Source organism: Dipodomys spectabilis, unplaced genomic scaffold, assembly GCF_019054845.1.
Source record: "Dipodomys spectabilis isolate Male_0828 unplaced genomic scaffold, ASM1905484v1 ptg000157l, whole genome shotgun sequence".
NCBI lineage: Eukaryota > Metazoa > Chordata > Mammalia > Rodentia > Heteromyidae > Dipodomys > Dipodomys spectabilis.
The window spans coordinates 7,655,461-7,675,838 of NW_024870834.1; the positions used below are offsets into that span (position 1 = coordinate 7,655,461).

The 20,378-nt window shown below is 46.8% G+C and overlaps 1 protein-coding gene across 1 annotated transcript in view; it reads right to left on the minus strand.

The window, feature by feature from the left end:
• Positions 1-20,147, minus strand: part of Kcnk13 (potassium two pore domain channel subfamily K member 13) — a 64,845-nt gene extending 44,698 nt beyond the window's left edge. The window contains exon 1 of the mRNA XM_042692756.1: positions 19,811-20,147. Coding sequence (XP_042548690.1) covers positions 19,811-20,144 — 334 coding nt within the window. The 5' untranslated portion in view covers positions 20,145-20,147. The remainder of the gene's footprint in view (positions 1-19,810) is intronic.
• Between the last annotated feature and the right edge of the window lie 231 nt (positions 20,148-20,378).

Below are 20,378 nucleotides of genomic sequence, written 5' to 3' on the forward strand. Positions count from 1 at the left end.
ATTACAGATGTAAACTTCCGCACCCTACCTATGTGTTGAAATCAAAAGTTGGTAACTTTTAGCCTGGGCTGGCCTTGAATTGCAATCCTCCCTATCTTTACCTCCTGAATAGCTACGATGAAAAGCATGAGCCACTGGCCCCATCTCAATAGAATTTTGTTATGAAACTATTACCAAAACCACCATTACCATCATTAGTAGTAGTATGAGTGTTGTCCTTTGTAGACAACATCCTGAGTTGTCTTTGATCACATTTCTGTCGACCTTTTTTGGGGAGAGAGGGGGGGTCTCAAGCTGGGACTTGAAATCTGTACCTGACACTTTCGTTCATCGGCTAGTATGCTACCAACTGAGCCACACTCCTCAAGAACAGTTGTCTTAGGTTAGATTTTACATATCCAAATGTTACCAAGGGTATATGAGTCTTTGATTTCAAGAAGAAGCCATTTACCATGTGCTTGTTTTCCTTGGTTGCTTTCCTTTGGTGTGTTTTCTTCTATCAAATGATTCCCAGTCAGGCTCTGTGGCCCTGTCACCTTTCCTAAGTGGGGTTTCTAGAATGTTCCATTTGTAAGAAATTTCATCTCAGGCAATGCTAACAGTTGCTAGCTTCATTTTGCCTGGATTGTTCCTATCAAGAGTGTTTATAACCGGGTGCTGGTGGCTCACATCTGTCATCCTAGCTACTCAGAAGGTTGATAGGAGGATCATGATACCAAAGCCAGCGCAGGCAGGCAAGTCCACGAGACTCTTATCTCCCATAAACTACTCAGAAAAAGATGGAAGTGGTGCTGTGGCTCAAGTGGTAGAGTGCTAGCCTTGGGCACAGATTGGCTCAGGGATAGTGCCCAAGCCCTGAGTTCAAGCCCCAGGAATGGCACACACATACACACACACAAAGAATATTTATGTTGGCTTGGGTAAAAGATAGGTTGTTTGTATGCTTGAGGTTGTGGAAGAACTGAGCAGTTCTCAGATTTTCCGGGAATGTATGAGTATCCAAAATCCATCTGCAGTGATCACTCACTCAGTTCTTCCGAAATGTTTGTGTGCTCACTCTAGATCTCATGGATTTTCCTAAAGCTGTGCAGGCCTGCCTCTCTGCTGGGTCTCAGATCAATGAATGGGGGCTTTCACTGTATGGCTTAACTGTCCTTGCCTGCTACCAATCACAGTAAGTGACTTGCTAGGAAAATGACACCACCGGGAAAGCAACGCTAATTGGGCTTGAGTAGTGAACAGCCATCGCCCCCCCCCCCCATCCTTTCCCAGCATCCCCAGCTGTGTCCATTAAAGCCAGCTTCTCATTTGCATGTACCTAAAATGGAACACAGCTCAGAAAAACTGTGCCAGCATAGACATGGGACCACCAGCAAGAGCTTCCAGTAAGAGATTCACCCCCCAGCCTCTACCTGACACCCCAGCACAGCATCTGGGGTTCAGATAGAGGGGCAGGGCTTAGTTTCATGAAGAATTTCAAGACACACATTGGAGTTCTATACTTTCCGTGGGATACAGCAATGCTTAGGGAGTCGGGTTCTGAGATGCAGATGCAGAGTTCCTGACTTAGGATGTCTTTAGTAAGGCTGAACAGTGTGTGTGTGTGTGTGTGTGTGTGTGCACACGCGCACGTGTGCACGCACGCACGCACGCACAGGTCCTAAGGCTTGAATTCAGGGCCTGGGTGCTGTCCTTGAGCTTTTTTGCTCAAGGCTAATACTCTACCACTTAAGCCACAAGCTCCATTTCTGGCTTTCTGGTAGTTAATTGGAGATAACAGTCACACAGTCTTTCCTACCCAAGCTGTCTTTGAACCGCAATCCTCAGATCTCAGCCTTCTGAGTAGCTAGGATTACAGGCACAAGCCACTGGTGCCCAGAGGACAGTGACATTTTTTGTAAGTGTAACAAAGAGTTGTAAGTGTAATCAAAAGTTGTGCACATCCCAGGCAGGTTCACGCCTACAGCTCCACACAGGTGTGTACCGAAGTTTATTAGCACTTGACTACTGTCTGTGTGTGTGTGTGTGTGTGCACGCGTGCTGGTCCAGGATACTATCCCTAAACTTTTTTTGTTCTACCACTTGAGCTCCATTTCCTGCCTTTTGATAAACATCTCACAGATTTTCTTGCCCAGGCTGGCTTTGAACAGTAATCCTCAGATCTTAGTCTCCTGAGCAGCTAAGATTACAGGTGCAAGGCACCAACGCCCAACTCACTCAACCTCTGTAGTGTAGTCAGCCCCCAGCATTAATGTATTAAGATACATGTTGAAAATGTTTGTTTCTTCTTTATAATTACTGGAGTATGCTCTCTTTTTGAAATTGTATATATATACTGTTTATTTCATGCATAAGATTTCACTTTAGGACAGCAAAGATTTGTTTTTATTTATAACAAATCATTCTGGCCATGTGGCAGTGGCTCAGGTCTGTAATCCTTGCCACTCAGGAGAATGAGATTTGGGAACTGAGGCTTAAAACCAGTCCAAGCAGAGAAACCTAAGAGACTTTTTCTTAACCAATTAACCAGCAAAAAGCCAGAAATGGAAGTGTGGCTCAAGTGGTAGAGCACCAGCCAAGTAAGAGCTCAAGGCCCTGAGTTCACAGCCTAGTACTGGCACAAAATAAACAAATAAATTTTTAAAAACTTTTTTTTTTTTTTTGGTCATGGGGCTTGAACTCTGGGCCTAGGCGCTGTCCCTCAGCTCTTCAGCTCAAGGTGAGCGCTCTACCACTTGAGCTACAGCACCACTTCCAGCTTTTTCTGCTTATGTGGTGCTGAGCCACCTTCCCAGCAAAACACTCCTTCTTATAAGAAAATGTTTGACATAAAAGGGAGGTTATTAGGTATGATTGGAATTGAAAATAACTATTCAGACTGAATAATGATGTATTCTAGAAATTGAGACCCAACAGAGTCAGCATGCTCCAAGTTACAAGGTGAACCAGCATCTCTGGACACAGACACCAAAGAATCCAGTTCTCGCTGGACAGCCTCCCTCCCCCAGGGCCACGGGCCCTGCTTGTCTGGTTTTGGAGAGCTCCTTGTCCTCACTGAGCTCTTACCAAGGCCTGATCGTTGAATAGCACACAGCCTTAAAAGAAATTGCAAAACCTTCGCTGGATTGTCAATTACAGAAGCTCAGGATCTTTGCCTTCCACATGTAGAAATTACAAAATAAATGGAGGTCTGTCGCTGGTCTGTTTGAACACAAATTGCTGCCTGTCCTTGTCTGTTTAAAGGTAGACTCAAGGCCTTCAAGGAAAATGGCAAGAAAAATAACTTCCTTGACTTGGGAAGGAAATAAGAGTTTGTAGATAGAGACCTAAAGCCTGAGATTTTAACATATTAGTACACCAACTTTGTTAATGACAATAATACAGGGACACAGGGTGAGTGGTAGTTAATTTGCGTGTGTGTGTGTGTGTGTGTGTGTGTGTGTGTGTGTGTGTGTGTGCTGGTACTGGAGCTTAATTAGCTTTTTCACTAAAAGCTAGCATTCTACCACTTGACCCCCAACTCTACCTCCAGCTTTTTGGTGCTTAACTGGAGATAAGAGTCTCATGGATTTCTTTTCCTGCCCTGATTGGCTTTGAACCGGGATCCTCAGATCTCAACCTCCTGAGTAGCTAGGATGACAGGTGCAAGTCACTGGTGCTCAGCTTTATAAGCATTTGTGTTGCTCATATGCTGGCATCTCTGCCACTTGCTATACTCTGGCCATGAAAATTATGTGATTCTTCTGTCTGTATGAACCTGAGGATGAGGGACAATGACCCCATTGCATAATGAGCCCAGAGAAGATTCACTCAGTCAGAAGAGCTTGAAGCCTGGAGGAGCCTAGAGAGTCAGAAGCACAGAAAGGAGAGTGGTGGGAGTGAGCACTGAAAGTATCGAAAGCTTCTGACTTGTAAATAGCAACAGGGCTCCAGAAAGCAGTCAGTCTCCCAACTGAAGACAAGGACATCTCAGCAAGGCAGGCCCTGCACTGTGCTTGCGACCCTGGGTAGGACAGAGCCAGCCCAGGAGGACTCCCAGTTCCCTGGGAGAAAACAAACACTGCCTGTCCTCTTCAGGAGACAATTCTGGAATTCTGCATATGATCACACCAAGGCTTCAAAGAAACAAAAGAGATACAATTATCAAGCAGACCCCAGGCACCCCCAAATGTGGCAAGGCATGCGGTGGCAGGGACACCTGTCTCATTGCCATCTGGCTGCTCGTGGGGCCAAGAGGGAAAGCCTCTTCAGAGAATTCATGTGTTCAGTAAGGTCTCCAGAAACTCATCACAGAGTGGCCTGTGTACAAGAAATTGAAATTGACTCTATAAAAACAGCGAATGTCCCCAAGTGTGGGTGGCTTATGCCTGTAATCCTAGCTCTTCAAGAGGCTGAGAACTAAAGATCACAGTTTGAAGCCAGTATAGGTACGAAAGTACACGAGACTCCAATTAACACCAAAATAAAAACTGGATCTAGGTTGCAAGTGGCAGAGCACTAGCCTTAAATGAAAAAGTTACAGGACAGTGCCTGGGTCCTGAGTTCAAGCCTCAATATCAACATGCATATGTGCGCGAGCGCATGCACACAGGTGCACACACCCACACCCCCCCCCCCACACACACACAGTGAATGTTACCAGTAAGGATGCTCAGTCAGGAAGAAAAAAATTGATGCTGAAAGAAAATGGGGCAGGCTGGAAAGGTGGCTCAGTGGTAGAATGCTTGCCTTGCAAGCATGATGCCCTGAGTTCGATTCTTCTGCACCACATAAGCAGAAAAAGCTGAAAGTGGTGCTGTGGCTCAAGTGGTAGAGCACTAGCCTTGAGCTGAACAGCTGAGGAACAGCACCCAGGCCCAGAGTTCAGGCCCCATGACCACAACCACCCCCCTCCCTCCCCAAAAAAGGAGCATAGGATGGGAAGGGGAAACAAAGGAGGAGGCTACAATGCTGGATAAGAAATGTACTCATTATCTTGCCCATGTAATTGTAACCCCTCTGTACAGTATTTTCACAGTAAAAAAATAAAAAAATGGAGCATAGGAGAGTGAGTTGTCAGGGGAGAGAAGAGATCAGGAGAGAAAAAGAGCTGAGGATGATACCCAGGCTGGAAAGGCTGAATCCTTCCACAGAAGTGGAATAAGCCAAAGGCAGGCTCTCCAGGAAGCAAGGGACCAAACATCTGGGGAACATCTATCTTTCTGTTAAGTCTTGGAGAAAGGAGATGGCTCCTGAAATCCTATAGATCTCTCTAGTTAGAGGCAGAGGGAAAAGGAAATCTTTCTCCCCTTCGGGAGATAATACTCTAGTTTTCATGTTTCTTTTAAAAAATATTTTATATATTTAAGTGGTTGTACAAAAATAGGTCAATCCAACAAATCAGTTTCTAAGTATATACCTCGATCCATTTCACCTCTTCATGTTTCTTTCTTTCTTTCTTTCTTTCTTTTTGATCTGTCATGGGGTCTGAACTCTGGGCCTAGGCGCTGTCCCTCAGCTCCTCAGCTCAAGGCTAGCACTCTACCACTTGAGCCACAGCACCACTTCCGGCTTTTTTTCTGCTTATGTGGTGCTGAGGAATCAAACCCAGGGCCTCAAGCATGCAAGGCAAGAGCTCTACCACTGAGCCACCTTCCCAGTCCTAGTTAATGTTTATTGTTTCAATGGAGGAGCAAAAAAATTTCAAGATTTGGGGGTGAGGAGTGGGGGACTTAGCAGTCAGGAGAGGAGAGAAGTAGAAAGCAGACGTCAAAAGTAAAGAGACATGAGACAAAATAAAGTAGACATGAAGAGAGAAGGCGGAGAAGAGAGTCCAAGAAAATAACTGTTGATTCCTGCTGCTGGTTTAGGACTCTTACATGGCTCAACTCTACTTCCTCCTCCACAGTTCCATGCTACCCCTGGATCCTAGCTACTCAGAGAGGCTAATCTGGAAGATGGAGGTTCAAAACCAGCCTAAGCAAAAAAAAAAAAATCTGCAATGTTCTCTCCCCAACTAACCAGCAAAATGCTAGACTGAAGGCGATGGCTCAAATGGTAGAGTGCCAGATGAGCCAGCAAGTTGAGCGAGCATGAAGTACTGACTGAGTTCAAACCCTCATAGCAGCAAAATAACAAAACAAAACAAAAGAACAAAATTTGTTCTTGCAAAACATCTATCCTACAGAAGGATCCTTAATAACGAGGCACAGTGTCACCCTAGGGACCAGGGGACACTTGGGTGCACAGAGTACTAATGCGACATATACAACTCTCTTCCAGATGACTTGAGATGAGACATGACTTGATTAAGTTGAAGGAAAAGTTAAGCAAGAACTCCCCGTTCTGGTGTTCTCTCTACAGATAATAAAAAATGGAATCAGCTTATTGTTCTGATACTCCTATTGGCCTGATCTGTGATAATTCGGTTGAACAACCATATAAAGGCCTATGACTACATCCCTGTAATCTCTATCAGGAGAAATGGTTCTTTGGGGGAAGTCACATGAAGGCCTGGTCTTCATTCAGTAGGGACAAAGGCAGGGCCCAGGACTCATAGTTGTACCAGGTCATTTCCACAGAATGGTCAACACAGATTCACCCAGGACAGACTGTACAGAGCACTGAGCGAGCTATCGGCACAGAGGAGTGAGAGAAGACATGGACATTGGAGTTCCACTGGATAACAAGCCCTGGGAGTTCCTGCAGAGCCCTTGCCCTTGAAAAATGCTGTTAGAAGTGACGTCACGAGAGAAAAGAGGCCAAGGGCAGTGAATGATACCCACCGATTCTCAGTAAGACAAGTCCCAGCTCAGTAAGCCAATCACATAGTAAGTCAGGATTCCTAAATCCCAGGCACATAAACACACTCAAGGCAACCCAAGTTTCCAGAAAGCTTCAGGAATAGAATTCAGAGGTTCACGGACACGGATCTGACATACATTCACGTGGAGACCCGAGTCACTTGGGAAGGGGGATGGGAAGATCCCACTGGATAAGACTAAGATGCCATTGTGTTCTCTGTAGGGTTTGTCATAGAGAACCTCAACCCACCCCAGCCCCCATCTGCTCGCCATGGGGGTCCCTTCAGCTCACTTTGATATTTCTGCCTCATCTGTGGCTGAGCACCTAGAAAGAGGCAAAATACACCATCAAAAAGTATCACTTTAGCTGGGCACCAGTGACCCATGCCTGTAATCCCAGTGACTCAGGGGCCTGAGATCTGAGGATCCCTGTTGGAAGCCAGCTCAGGCAGACAAATCTGAGAAATTTGTCAACAGTGAATCAGCAAAAAGCTGGAAGTAGAGGTGGGTCTGGCTTAAGTAGTAGAGTGGTCTGAGGCTCTGAGTTTGAGCCCTACCTAGTACTGGTACAAACAAACAGCAATGACAAATACCATTTTACTTCCTTGACTTGTCCTAGATTGGCTTCACAAGCAAAGATGGCAAAGAGAAGTCAGGGGGATGGCTCTTATGCAAGCAAACAAGAAAAACCATCAAAGAAGAATAAAAGCAAGAGGCTATGAGACTGATAGTGATTTCACCAACAATGCTGTGTATTAATTTCTTTGTCAGTGCCTGGAGAAAGTAGGTATTTGGGGACGATGAGGCTCAACTAATGGGTGAGTTCACACTCCACTATAAGGAGATGCAGTGGTCTCCAAAAGTGTGAGCTCTGGAGATCTATGCACCTGCTTCTCTCTTTGGTGGCTGTGGGGCGAGAGACAAATAGTTTTAGATCTCAGTTTACCTGTCTGCAAAGTGGGGCTGTCAATATTTACCTTGGGCTATTGTGATAAGAATCAGGGGTGATACTGCACACAGATCAAAGCTTAGACCAAATCTACCTAACCCAGCAGCTTTAAGTTTTGTAATTGCAGTCTCTACCTGGGGTGTATGTATGTGATCTAGCATCTAAGGCAAAATAGATGCCTCACATGGTGGCTGTGGGTGCCTTTCGCTCATCTGAGAATCATGATGCTTTTTTCTGTTTCGTTTATCTTCCCAGGCAGTACTGAGTTTGCACTCAGGGATTTAAGCCACCAAGAAGTATTCCCTATTCCAAATCCTCTCTGGGGAAGGTGTGGGCTAAGAGTTAGAGGACCTTGCTCACCAGCCAAATACAGGACAATTCTGCACAGGCCTAGAAACTGGGAATTTCCTTTTTTTTTTCTTGGTGGTACTGGGGTTTAAACTCTTACACTTGCTAGACTAGCGCTCTGCTATTTGAGCCACACTCTCAGTCCTTTTGCTTTGGGTTTACTTTTTCAGGTAGAGTTTTATGCTTTTTATGGGGGCCTGTCTTGGGACCAGGATCCTCTTACTACAGTTCTAGAATAGCTGGAATGACAGCCACTATACCCAACTTGTTGTTGTTGTTGTTGCTGTTGTGTGTGTGTATGGTTTTGTTTTTTTTTTTTGATAGGGTCTCAAACATTTGCCTAAGTTGGCCTCAGACCTTGATCCTCCTACCTTTGCTTCCTGAATGGCTGGGAGTACAGGCATGAACCATCTCGCCCTTCTAAACAGGACATTTCTAAGGGTTGCCTCTTCCTTACTGTTCTGAGGAGTGTGGTCACTGCTGCTCCCAAGAACCATGTCTAGACACTTCAACATCCGAGGGCTTCCTCAGAGTCATTAGTAAAGAAGGAGATTTTGCTGACTGAGCAACAGGTATATGTGTAGTGCATTTCCAAACAGTGACAAAGGATCAACGGCCTTCACTAACCACATAGGAAGTGGCCACACAGAGCCTGGGCAGGGCGGTTCTTCCTCTTCATTCAAAAGCAGACTTGGTCCGTTTCTCAATTCCTGTTTTTTGGGATTTTTCTTTATTGTTGTTACAAAAGGAGCCTTTGGTAGTCAGGGGAAGCTGATGGATGTCTCTAGGCATAGTGTCTTTTTAAACAAATAAAATGAAAAGAGTTACCAAAGTGACCATATTAAAGCACAGTTTTTAAGCCAAACAATGAATGTATGATGCATTTTATTATTTTTTGGAGTGTGGAGAACTGGGGCTTGAACTCAGGGGCTGAGTACTGTCCATGAACTTTTTCACTCAAGGCTAGCGCTCTACCACTTGAACCACAGCTCTATTTCCAGCCCTTTTTTTTTTTTTTTTGGTAGTTAACTGGAGATAAGAGTTTCACTTGACTTTCCTGCCAGGGCTGGCTTTGAACTGTGATTCTTATCCTTATATTTCAGCCTCCTGAGTAGCTAAGATTACAGATAGGAGCCACCAATACCCAGTTTCGTAATGCATTTTAAATCAGGAAGAAACACGTAACTTCCACTTATCTGCGAGGTGCGGGGGGGGGGGGGGTGGTGTTGAAGGTAATGGAGTCCTACCACATCTGTGAAGTACAGGAACACACCTGTGAGTTCCATGGATGGCAGAGCCCACAGGCTTCCTACCATACTTCTGCTTTGCTCCTTGTGTTTCTTTTTTTGTTTTTTGGGGTTTTTTTTGGTCGGTTGTGGGGCTTGAACTCTGGGCTTGGGTGCTGTCCCTACACTCTTCAGCTCAAGGCAAGCGCTCTACCACATTAGCCACACTGCCACTTCCAGTTTTCTAGTGGTGGTTTTTATTAGAGATAAGAGTCTCATGGACTTTCCTGCCCAGGCTGGCTTTGAACCGTGATCCTCAGATCTCAGCCTCCTCAGTAGCTAGGATTAAGGTGTGAGCCACCGGCGCCCAGCTCCCTGTGTTTCTTATTGAAGGAAATGCTGCGAGTTTGTCAGAATCCATTCTGAGGTTAACAAACCTCAACATGAAATTCTTTTCCCATCTCAATTTACAGATGCCTTCAATTTTATTCCTAGACCCAGGCTGGCAACTCCTGCAGTTAAGTTGAGTGTGGAAACGTGATGCATTCCCACTGCATCCAACTGAACTCTATGTTTGACCTGGGGCAGGTGCTGGGCATGGCTCTAAGAAGACAAGAAGAGAACATGTCAATGTAGACCACCCAGACCCTTCCAATGGTTTTATTATATAAGCTATTGTTTCTCTCAAACAATAGCTTGTAAAAGTATTCATCTGGGAGACAAATACACATGCATCAATGGCAAAAACAAACCCAGAACCAGGGCCATCTTCACTTGTAAAGATCTTAGAGCTAACTACCGCATCGCATGGTTGCACAAAGTTTGATTCAAAGGTCCACTAACTCTCTAGCTGCATGATCTTGGCTGAGTTCAGTTTACCACTATGCTTCAGTTTTCTCACAGTTCTGGGGAAAATAATCATCCTGCATCATAGGATGAGAGATTATGCATGCAGAATGCTTAGCAAAGGACCAAGGAAGAGGAAGAAGACAGTACATGTCAGGTGTGTGAGAATAAGATTCTTGCTAATACAGTAAAAAAAAAAAAAAAGTGTGTGTGTGTGTGTGTGTGTGTGTGTGCCAGCCAGCTGGCACTCTACCACTTGAGCCATTGAGCCATGCCTCCCATGCACTTCCAGCTTTCAGATAATTAAAGATAAGAGTCTCACAAACTTGTCTGTCCAGGCTGGCTTTGAACCACAATTCTCAGATCTCAGGTTCCTGATTAGCTAGGATTATAGCATGAGCCATTGGTGCCTGGCAATAAAAGAATATTAAGTTTACATAGTTTCAAAAATTTGTATGATCCAACCTTGCTTGTGTACCTGTAACCCCTCTGTATAGTATCTTTACAATAAAAATATAAATAAATACATTTAATCCTAAAAAAATTGTACGATCCATACTTAGTGTGCTTTAAATTAAAATATGTGCGTTAGGGAGCTGTTGTACCACAAGTAATCAGAAACAACCTACATGTCCTATAATCAGAAGAACAGGCAGGTTAATGAATAACTGTACTATGAAAGCAAGGGAAAAAATTATCGAAAAATACTCCTCAATGCATCCCATAGGTCTACAGTGTTTTCTTCATACCAAACTAAGACAAAGACATGAGATGCAAAGAAAAACAAACAGGTGAATATCTCTTTTGCATACAGATGCAAAGATCCCTTACATAAGTGTTAGGCACTAGATATGAAGTGTTCGCTGATAGGCTGGCCTGTGGAAAGCTTGGTCTCTAGCTGTTGGATCTAATTTAGCAGATGACTCCATCATTTGATGGTATTGGAGGTGGTGGGGCCTAGTTGATGGAAGTTGGTCACCTGTGCATGTTATGGAATGTGTGATATTCTGCCTCATCTTAGGCCCAAAGAAATGGATCCATCTGACCTTGGATGAAAACTTCTGGAAACCAGGAGCCCAAAACAACTCCTTTCTTCTTTAAGTAGTTTTTTTTTCTCAGGTATTTTTTCACGGTGACAAAAAAAAATAAAGGTGAGCACAAAAGTATTAGCAAACTGTATACAAAAACCATACAAAAAGAACTACAGACTGTGCCTTAGTAGATTCAATATATAAAGATCATAAGATGCAATATCAAAAGCATAAGGAAGAAAGCACCAGATCATCCGAATGGATGCACAAAAGGAATCCAGGTGAATACTAGTGTCTGTGTGATTTAAAACCCTCAACAAACTAGGAACAGATTTCTGGAATTCTCCCTACCTAGAAAGTCAATCTGTAAAACTAGTACCAATGGTGAAAGGCAGAAACGTCCCCTCAGATCAGGAATAAGGTAAGATGTTCGTTTACACCACTTCTACTCAACATGGCACTGAAGAGTCTCCCCAGGCATGAAAAGAATATATCACCTTTATAGGAAAGATTAAAACTATTTCCACTTATAAATGACATTCTTCTCTACATAGGAAATCATTAAACATGATTAGGTAACCTATGAGAACATGATTAAAACTAATATGGCACAGGGTGAGCTAATACACCATAGCAGACCACATGGTATAAAATCAACATACAAGAATCAATTCTGTTTCTACACACTTGCAATAAATAATCCAAAGTAAAATTAATCAAAAACATTTGTAAAAGTATTAAGAATAAAGTACTTGCCAAGAAACAAAAAAGTATAAAACTTAATATTCTGAAAACTATTTTATTAAAACACACACACATACACACACAAAACCTAAAGGGCCAGGAGCCAGTAGCTCACACCTATAATCCTAGCTATTTAGAAGGCTAAGATGTAAAGACGGCAGTTCAAAGAAAGTCTATGATCCTCTTATTGCCAGTAACCATCCAAAAGGCCAGAAGTGGAGCTGTGGTTCATGTGGCAGAGCACTAGCCTGGAGCAAAAAAGCTTAGGGACAGTGCCCAGACCCTGAGTTCAAGTCCCTGGACTGGTGCACACACGCACGCTCACACCCATACACCCTAAAGGATCCAAATAAATGGAAAGATCTCTCATGTTCATGGGTTGGAATACTTAACGTAGTCAGAGGTAATATTTACAAATTAGTCTACAGATTAATATGTAGAATGTAACAAGATCATCTTAATATTCACCTGGAGGATTAAGGAGCTCAGAGTAGTCAAGACAGCTGAAAAGGAAGATCAACAGGGAAAGCTCACCTCTCCCCTCCCCCGCCATCCACAACTGACCACACAGCTACCATGTCCTGCACAGACAGACCTACAGATGAAGAGTCCAGAGTCCAGAAATCAGCCCTCACATTGATGCTCAATTAATTACTGACAAGAACACCAAAACAATCCAGTGGGAGGAAGAATAGTCTCCGTGTGTGTGTGTGTGTGTGTGTGTGTGTGTGTGTGTGTGTGTGTGTGTGTCTGTGTCTGTGTCTGTGTGTGCGCGCGCTGTACTGGTTCTTGAACTCAAGGACTCCTGTTCCAGCTTGGCTTTTCCGCTTATGGCTGGCACTCTATCACTTAAATGGGTGCCTGGCTCCACCCTTCTTCTCTTCCCCTGAGCTACCCAGAATTCTTCATTACTTTCAACAGCTGCCTCGCCAACACAGCCCTTTCCACCCACACTGCATGGGGACAGGGATGGATCCTGACCCATCTCCTGTTAAGTCTGTCAGGTGAGCCTGATCCACAGGGCCTGCAGAACTTTCTCCTGGGCTCTGGGGAGATGGGGCTTCATCAGAATTCCTGTGTAATGTTACTGCCACACCTGATAGCAGGAATAGAGACTTCATTTTCTTTCTGTTTTTCTTTCTCTCTCTCGTTCTTTCTTTCTTTCCTTCTCTCCTTCCTTCCTTCCATCTTTCTCTTTTGATCAACTTTCTTTAATAAATGTCACATTTTCACTTAAAAAATAAGAATTTCCAAAAGTTTTGAGTGAAAATCCATAATCCAACAGTTGCAATTAATTGCATTTATAAATATTTCATTCTACTCAATATTCTGATTGAAAAACACCGTACTTTACATCACAGATGAAATAAGCCAATGTTATAATGGCAAGGTTGATTTCATTATCACAGTTTTCTGTTGTACTGAAGCTGTTGGATTAGGTGGGTCTTTGTTGGAATATAAGGGTGCCAATGTTGAGGGGATGACACCGATCAAGACGCATTGTGCGCATAAACTGCAAAAGAATGAAATATACAACCTAAAAATGAAGAAAAGCGAGGGAAGGGTAGGAGGGTTGGGTGAGAATGTTCAAAGAGGTGATAATGACCAAGGCAGTCCTTTTATAAACTGCTTTGTTCAATGGCAACTCCTTTGCATAACTACTTAAAGATAATTAAGACTTTTTTTTAAAATAGAGAGACTTTCCTAGCTACTCGGGAGGCTGAGATCTGAGTATCAAGGTTCAAAGCCAGCCTGGACAGGAAAGTCTCTGAGACTCTTATCTCCAATTAACCACCAGAAAACGGGAAGTGGTGCTGTGGCTCTAGTGGTAGAGCACTAGCATTGAGCTGAAGAGCTGAGGGCCAGCGCCCAGGCCCAGAGTTCAAGCCCCACGACCGACAGAAGAAAAAAAAAATAGACTTCATTTTCTAGTCACACTGGAAGCTGGCTATGACCCTGGGACAAAGCACTGGCCAATCACGTGTAAGGGGAAGGACCAGGAATTGTGGGAAGCCCTTGTGGGCACCACCTGTACGCCTCTAAACTTCTTATCCGGGTGCTGTAGAAGTCCACTGCCCAGCTTTGCAGGCTCTGCTACTTCAGCTAAGTGGAGACAGCCAAGAGCTCTGGTCACTTAGGCCCCTCCCCACAGACACAGCCATCGCCCAGCCACAGGTGGTGAGTGATTCTTGTGGGAGCCCAGCTCTTTTGCCTCTGAACTCAGAACTGCTTGCTAACCTGGTGCCCTGCCACTCGCCAGGCATCCAACCCTGTGTCTTTCACGGTGCTCTGTAGGAGGAGGGTGCGCCCCCTGCCACACGCTGTCACTGCGGTCACAGACACACAAACCACCTGTCTAGCTTTCCTTCCATGGAGACAGAGTCTTGTGGACTTTTCTGCCCCAGCTAGCCTGGCACCATGCTGGAGATGACAGGTATGTGCCACTCTACCCAGCTATTGCTGGAGAAGGGCATCTCTTGAACTTCTTAGTCAGGAATAGCCTTGACTCACAATCCTCCCATCCTCAGCCTCCCAAATCGCTAGGATTACAGCTACCACTAGTTTCATAAATTGTATTGTACATACAACACGTGACCTCCAGATCCAACTCTGAGGACAGCTAAACTATTAACATTAACAGAAACACATGAAAGTCTTGAAAAGTATATCAGAAATGGTGTAAAAGACAAAAAAAAATAGTATGGATCTAGGGAGGACTACATCACATGTGGCCATGACAACTGGAAGAGTTAAGAGAATACAACCATCCCTGTTCTCTCTCAGAAATAAGTGAGTGCGCAACGACACAGGTAATATGTGAGATTCATCCTTGGAGGGGACCAAAGGTCCTACAGGAATAGAAACTTCAGGGAGATTTGTGACATCAAAAGTTCCCTCTCTGAGGGATGGTGGGTCCTGGTCCTACAGGAAGAGAAACTGCAGCAAATTGTGACATCAAATTGCTCCTGCCAGTTCAGCAGAAGTGAGCAGGACTTCCTGTTTTTTTTTTTCATGCCTCCATAGAGCAAAGCCCAGAGGTCTCAGGGCCAAGGCTTAGCTGAAGACGCAGTCACCTGCCTAGCCAGCCCAGTATTGTCTTAGAGTGAGAAAGTGAACACCTTTCCAAAGCATAGTTCTCCCACTGTCCTGCACCCCATTTCCATCTATGGTCTGACCCTTGGGCTCACTGACCCAGGGATTTCCTTTCCAAGGAAGGGATGGAGAGGAGACATGCTGGCAGGCAGTTTTGATCACATGTTGGGACCAACCAACCCTGAGCACTTAATGAGACTTCTAAAGATGGCTGTCTGTCCACGGGAAGATGGGGGTGTAAAGCACAGCATTTGGAGAGCGTGGTAAAACGCTTGGCAATTCAGGTAAAGTAAGTGCAGGAGGCAGAGGCTGGAATAATGGGGGGGGGGCTTTCCCATGGCTTTCTGCACTCCCCTCCTCATGCCCAAAATTATTAAAGTCATGAATAACCTAGTGGCCTCCATCCTCACCCCCATTCTCTCCTCTCCTTCCTTCCAAGGGGAAAGGTGGTTACAGGGCCGCTCCCAGGATCGCTCACTACAGGGAGAATCTGCTACCAACCAGAGAATAGTGGGCCAGCACTGGAGCATCCTGTCAGTCTTGAGAATGGGGGTGGGGGGAGAGGGATGGGACCACAGAGAACAGAATGCCAGCGCATTGAGGACCAGGGAGACCTTGAGGAGTGTTTAGGGAGGGGAGGTGCCTGCCAGGCCTCATCTGAGATAAGAGAGACATGGCAAAGAAGTAGCGGCAGCTTCCTTATAAACTAGAGACTTTTTAGGGCGCTTTGGAAATGCAAACACATAGAATTTATGTATTTGTAAGTCATGTGGGCAATTAGATCATGCTTCTTTGAAAGGAGAACTATTTTAGACAGGATATCAAGAATTACCTGGGTTACATTCAGACCAGTCTTCTCTCCCTCACAGAGAATAGCATGACAGAGACAAGATCAAAAGATGAAGTTCAGGATTTAAAAAAGGAAATCAGGTTAGGCATGGTGATGGATGTCTAATCCCAGCTACTTGGTTTTTTTGTTTGCTCGGTTGGTTTTTGTTTTTGTTTTGTTGGTCGTGGGGCCTGAACTCTGGGCCTGGGCGCTGTCCCTCAGCTCTTCAGTTCAAGGCTAGTGCTCTACCATTTGAGTCACAGCATCACTTCTAGCCTTTTCTGCTCATGTGGTGCTGAGGAATCGAATCCAGGGCTTCATGCATGCAAGGCAAAACACTCTACCACTGAGCCACCTTCCCAGCCCAATCCCAGCTATTTGTGAGATAGAGATAAGACTGCTGTTTGAGGCTAGCCTGTAATTTCAACTATACAGAGGAACAACGTGAGACAAGTCCTGGGCAACGGACTCTAAGACTTCATCTAAGAAATAATGAATGCAAAAAGGGCTGGGAGGTTAGCAAGCATGAGGCTCTGAGTTCAAATGGCAACATTATCAATCAACAAACGATCTGAAAAATAAGAGGCCATTCTATTTTATAACATAACCAAGAATTTCTAATGTGACAGGCTCAGATGAGCTCCTGCAAGAAGCAGGGTTGCTGGATGACAGAGGTGAGAACCACGAGCTATACAACACAGTTCACACAGCCAAGCTACTGGAATTTTCCAAGTGGCAAGTATGTCATTGAACAAACCCAAGCTTCTCTGAATGGATACAACGAGCCTTCCTCCTGAAGTTATTCTGGCCATGCTCACCCTAAATAAACAAGGTATTTATGCTTCCTGAACCTCAGTTTCCTTTTGTTGCAAGATGGAATTGATCTCAACTTTCCTGCCTACCAAGGTCTGTTCTGTGTTTTGGTACCAGTGTATAATTTGATATACTCTGTGATTCTCCATATTTTATTGTTTGGATTGCTTATAATTTGATTTCAAAAGCTTTTTCCCTGGTCTTGACCTCAAGTGTGTGTGTGTGCATATGTATGTGTGCATGCGTGCATATTCGTGTGCATGCACACACGTGCACATGCACTGGTTCTGGATCTTGAATCACAGCCTCAGGCTCTTGCTTGCTCATGGCTGGTGTTCTTCCACTTGACCACATTTTCACTTTCAGCTTTTTGCTGGTTAATCGAAGAGTCTCAGACTTGTCTGCTTGGGCTAGCTTCTAACCTCAATCCTCAGATCTCAGCCTCCTGAGATTACAAGCATGAACCACCAGTGCCTTGCCTTTAAGATAATTCTTGTTTCCAGTGATTACCTGCTCCCCCCTCTAAAAAATCACCAACATCCCCATATTATATTTTAATTTTTAAAATTTAATCTTTCTTATTGTGAAGTTATATATCACGTTAACTATTCAGACAGTTGGATAGCATTTGATATATTCACAATGTTGTGTTTGCCTTAGCAGTTCTACCAAAATTAAGTTAGCCACTTTTAGGCAGAAATAGTAGCTACGCTCTTTACCTGTAAATTCTCCCACAGCTTATGCGGAAGCTCTACCCACACAACAGTGGCATTCTTTCTGCCTTCCCTCAGTCCCTGCCTCCTCTCTGCTTCCCCAGGTTTTTCTAGAACCACACAATATTTGGCCTTGTTGTGTCTGCTTATTTCACCAAATAAAATTGTTTTCGAGGTCCATCTGCACTGTACTAACAAATCTCACTCCTTTTGGCTAAGAAGGGACGCATTGTTCGTAGACACCACGTGGTGATTTTCAAGCCTCTGTGGGTGGACCTGGGGGAGGGGCTTCCTCCTAGGGGTGGGGCTTCCCTCGGGCTGTGGATCATAATAGTGATGGGAACATGGGTGTCCAAATATCTGTACAAGTCCCTAATCAAAACCAGCAAACGCTGTTCCTACAACAGCAATGGGTGGGATCGTTTAGAAGATGTTTAAAATGCAAAAGCGTATGATGTCTTCACAGGTGATGGATGGTTTGTCCTTTGTAATAGGAATTCCCGTACAGGAGCTCATTGTCTTGGAAGAGGAAGTGGGCTTCAGGGAGGCCGAGGGCAGGAGGCAGACCTCATGAGGCTGAGTGGCTAGTGTGACTGCCTGATGCCAGGATGGGCACTGTCTAGGGTTAAGCAACATGCCCAAGTTACAGAGACAGAACCCCACACTTCAGACGCTGTCCAGGTCTCATTATGCTTCACCTGCTTTGTGAACACATTTGCATCCCCCAGCCCTGTGTCTGTCCTGCCTTCTGCCTGTAGCGTTTTTCTGTGTCTCCTCTCTCCTCCCCCATCCACTGCTGTCCAGCAGCCCCTGCAGAGACTCTGCTCCTTCATGCTTCCACGCCCATGGGGGAGCTTCAAAGGGTGGCTTGCAATGATAGTGGGGAGATCTGACACCCCTATCTCCCATCAAAACCATTCCCCAAATCATCCCATCTACAGAAGAAAAAAAAAATCCTCTACTAGCTATGCAAATGCAGCAGACCAAGGTTAAATTCCAAGTGACCCCAAGCCTCCCTGTGTGGAAATTCTGGAACTGGCTTCTGAGGTATAGGAGAAGAGATGGGCAGACCAGTGCTCAGGGTCGGGCAGAGAATGTGAGCTGGGGGAAGGAAGAGGGTGATGGTTCTCTTCTATCACCCGCAGGGCCCTGCCGTGCCAGCCAAGGGCACCCAGCTACTGCTGTGTGATCGAAGCAGGTAGACAGAGACACCAAGATGAGACCGGAGTTGTGAGCAAGGCCACTGAACAGGAGGCCCTGCAACATAGCCGTGTCCCTAAGCATCGTGGTTCCCGCCCGGGATTCCCGCTCAGCAGCTGAAGCCCTGGCTTGGTCCCGGTTGCTCGCTGGCCTATGTTTGGAAGGAAGCCTTTCATGCCTGCTCTTACCCCTGGATATACCTCCCGAGCACAGAGTCTGGGGAGGTTTGCCTTGCCACCATTGCCTTGCTGATGCGTCCTGGCTGAGGGGCTCAGACCCACCCTAGCTGTTGCCACCAGCGGCCTTTTTGCTGTGCCACACTCGTCTCTGTCTGGCCTTTCCAAGCCCCTTCCCCGCGCTGCCCTCTTTGCTCAGCGTCTCCCCCGCACTCTCCCATCGCTGGACGGCGCGTCAAGGATGAACATCCTTCTGAGGGTGCACAGAGGCAGAACTGACAATGGCCCTGTCACACCCTGGGTCCCAGCTGTCCCCAGGGAGGTACACGCTGCTGATCTGCGCCCCACACCCCCTTAGCCAGCAGAGATCAGCCCGCTCATCCCAGCATGCAAGAAGTGTGTGTTTCACCCCCTCCACCCCCGACACAAACGACACTGAGTCCTAACGGGTTCGCGCCCCCCCCCCCCCCCCAGGTCACTTCACTCAACTTCTTCCCTGGTTCTTCCCTGCTGGGCAGCGCGTTCCATCCTTCCATTCACACTTTCGCCTCCTTAACACGTGCAATCCTGCAACCGGATGGGACTTTCTCTAGGAGAGTGTGACATTACCGCCCGTGGTGATTGTGTGTGTGTGTGTGTGTGTGTGTGTGTGTGTGTGTGCGTGTGATCTCGGCTCAACCAACGTCCACCGCTTCCTGTCCCCCCCACTCGCAAGGTCAGTCCTTCATCAGATGGAAACGTCCACAGCAAAACTTCTCCAACTTAAGGAGCATTCACATCTCTTGGGGTGGGGGGGAGGCTCACCCCCCCTGCCCGCCCCCCCCTCGCCCCAGTCCTGGCTCCGGGGAGGGGAGCTGAGATTGCGGTTTCTTCTCCTCCCGAGCGCGCGCGCAGGGGATGGCTGCCCTCGCTGCCCGCCCGCGTTCGCAGCGCACCGCCCGGCACCACCTGTGGAGCAGGCAGCGGCCGGCTCCCCGCAGAGGCTGCGGGAGAGGTCTGTGCGTGTGGAGGGGTGTCGGTCTCGCCCCCGGGCAGGTGGGGCGCCGCCGGGGTCCCTTACCTATGGTGGACACGACGGTGCCCACGAAGTAGAAGGCGCCGGTGAAGTCCCAGCGCGGACGCACGCTGTCCACGCGCACGCCCGCGCGGGCGGCTTCCTCGTAGTGGCGGAGGAAGCCGCGCAGCTCGTCGCGGCTCAGGTTGTGGCCGCGGCTGAAGTTGGCCAGGCGCTCCTCCCAGCGCTGCTTGGCCTGGCGCTCGTGCGCCAGCTCCAGCGCCGAGAACACGGCGGCGCCGCCCAGCAGGTAGAGCAGGATGAGCGCGGCCAGCAGCGCGAAGCGCGCGTTGTCCTCGTTCAGGTGCCCGGGGCCGCAGCTGCAGCCCCGGCCGGCCATGGCCGCGGTCCTCCCGGGGCTGGATGGGGAGGGGGGGAGCACTGCCCCCCCCTGGGGGGAGAGGGTGCGGGGTGCTGCTCACCCCGCCTCGGGACGCCCCGCCGCCGGCGCGCCCATGGCCGCCAGGCGTCCCCCCCGCGCCCGCGCCGCTCCGGTGGGGCCTCCGCCGCCGGCTCCCCGCTTTCGAATCCGCTCGGTGGCCGCCGTCCCCGCCTCCCCCGCCCCCCCGCCCCC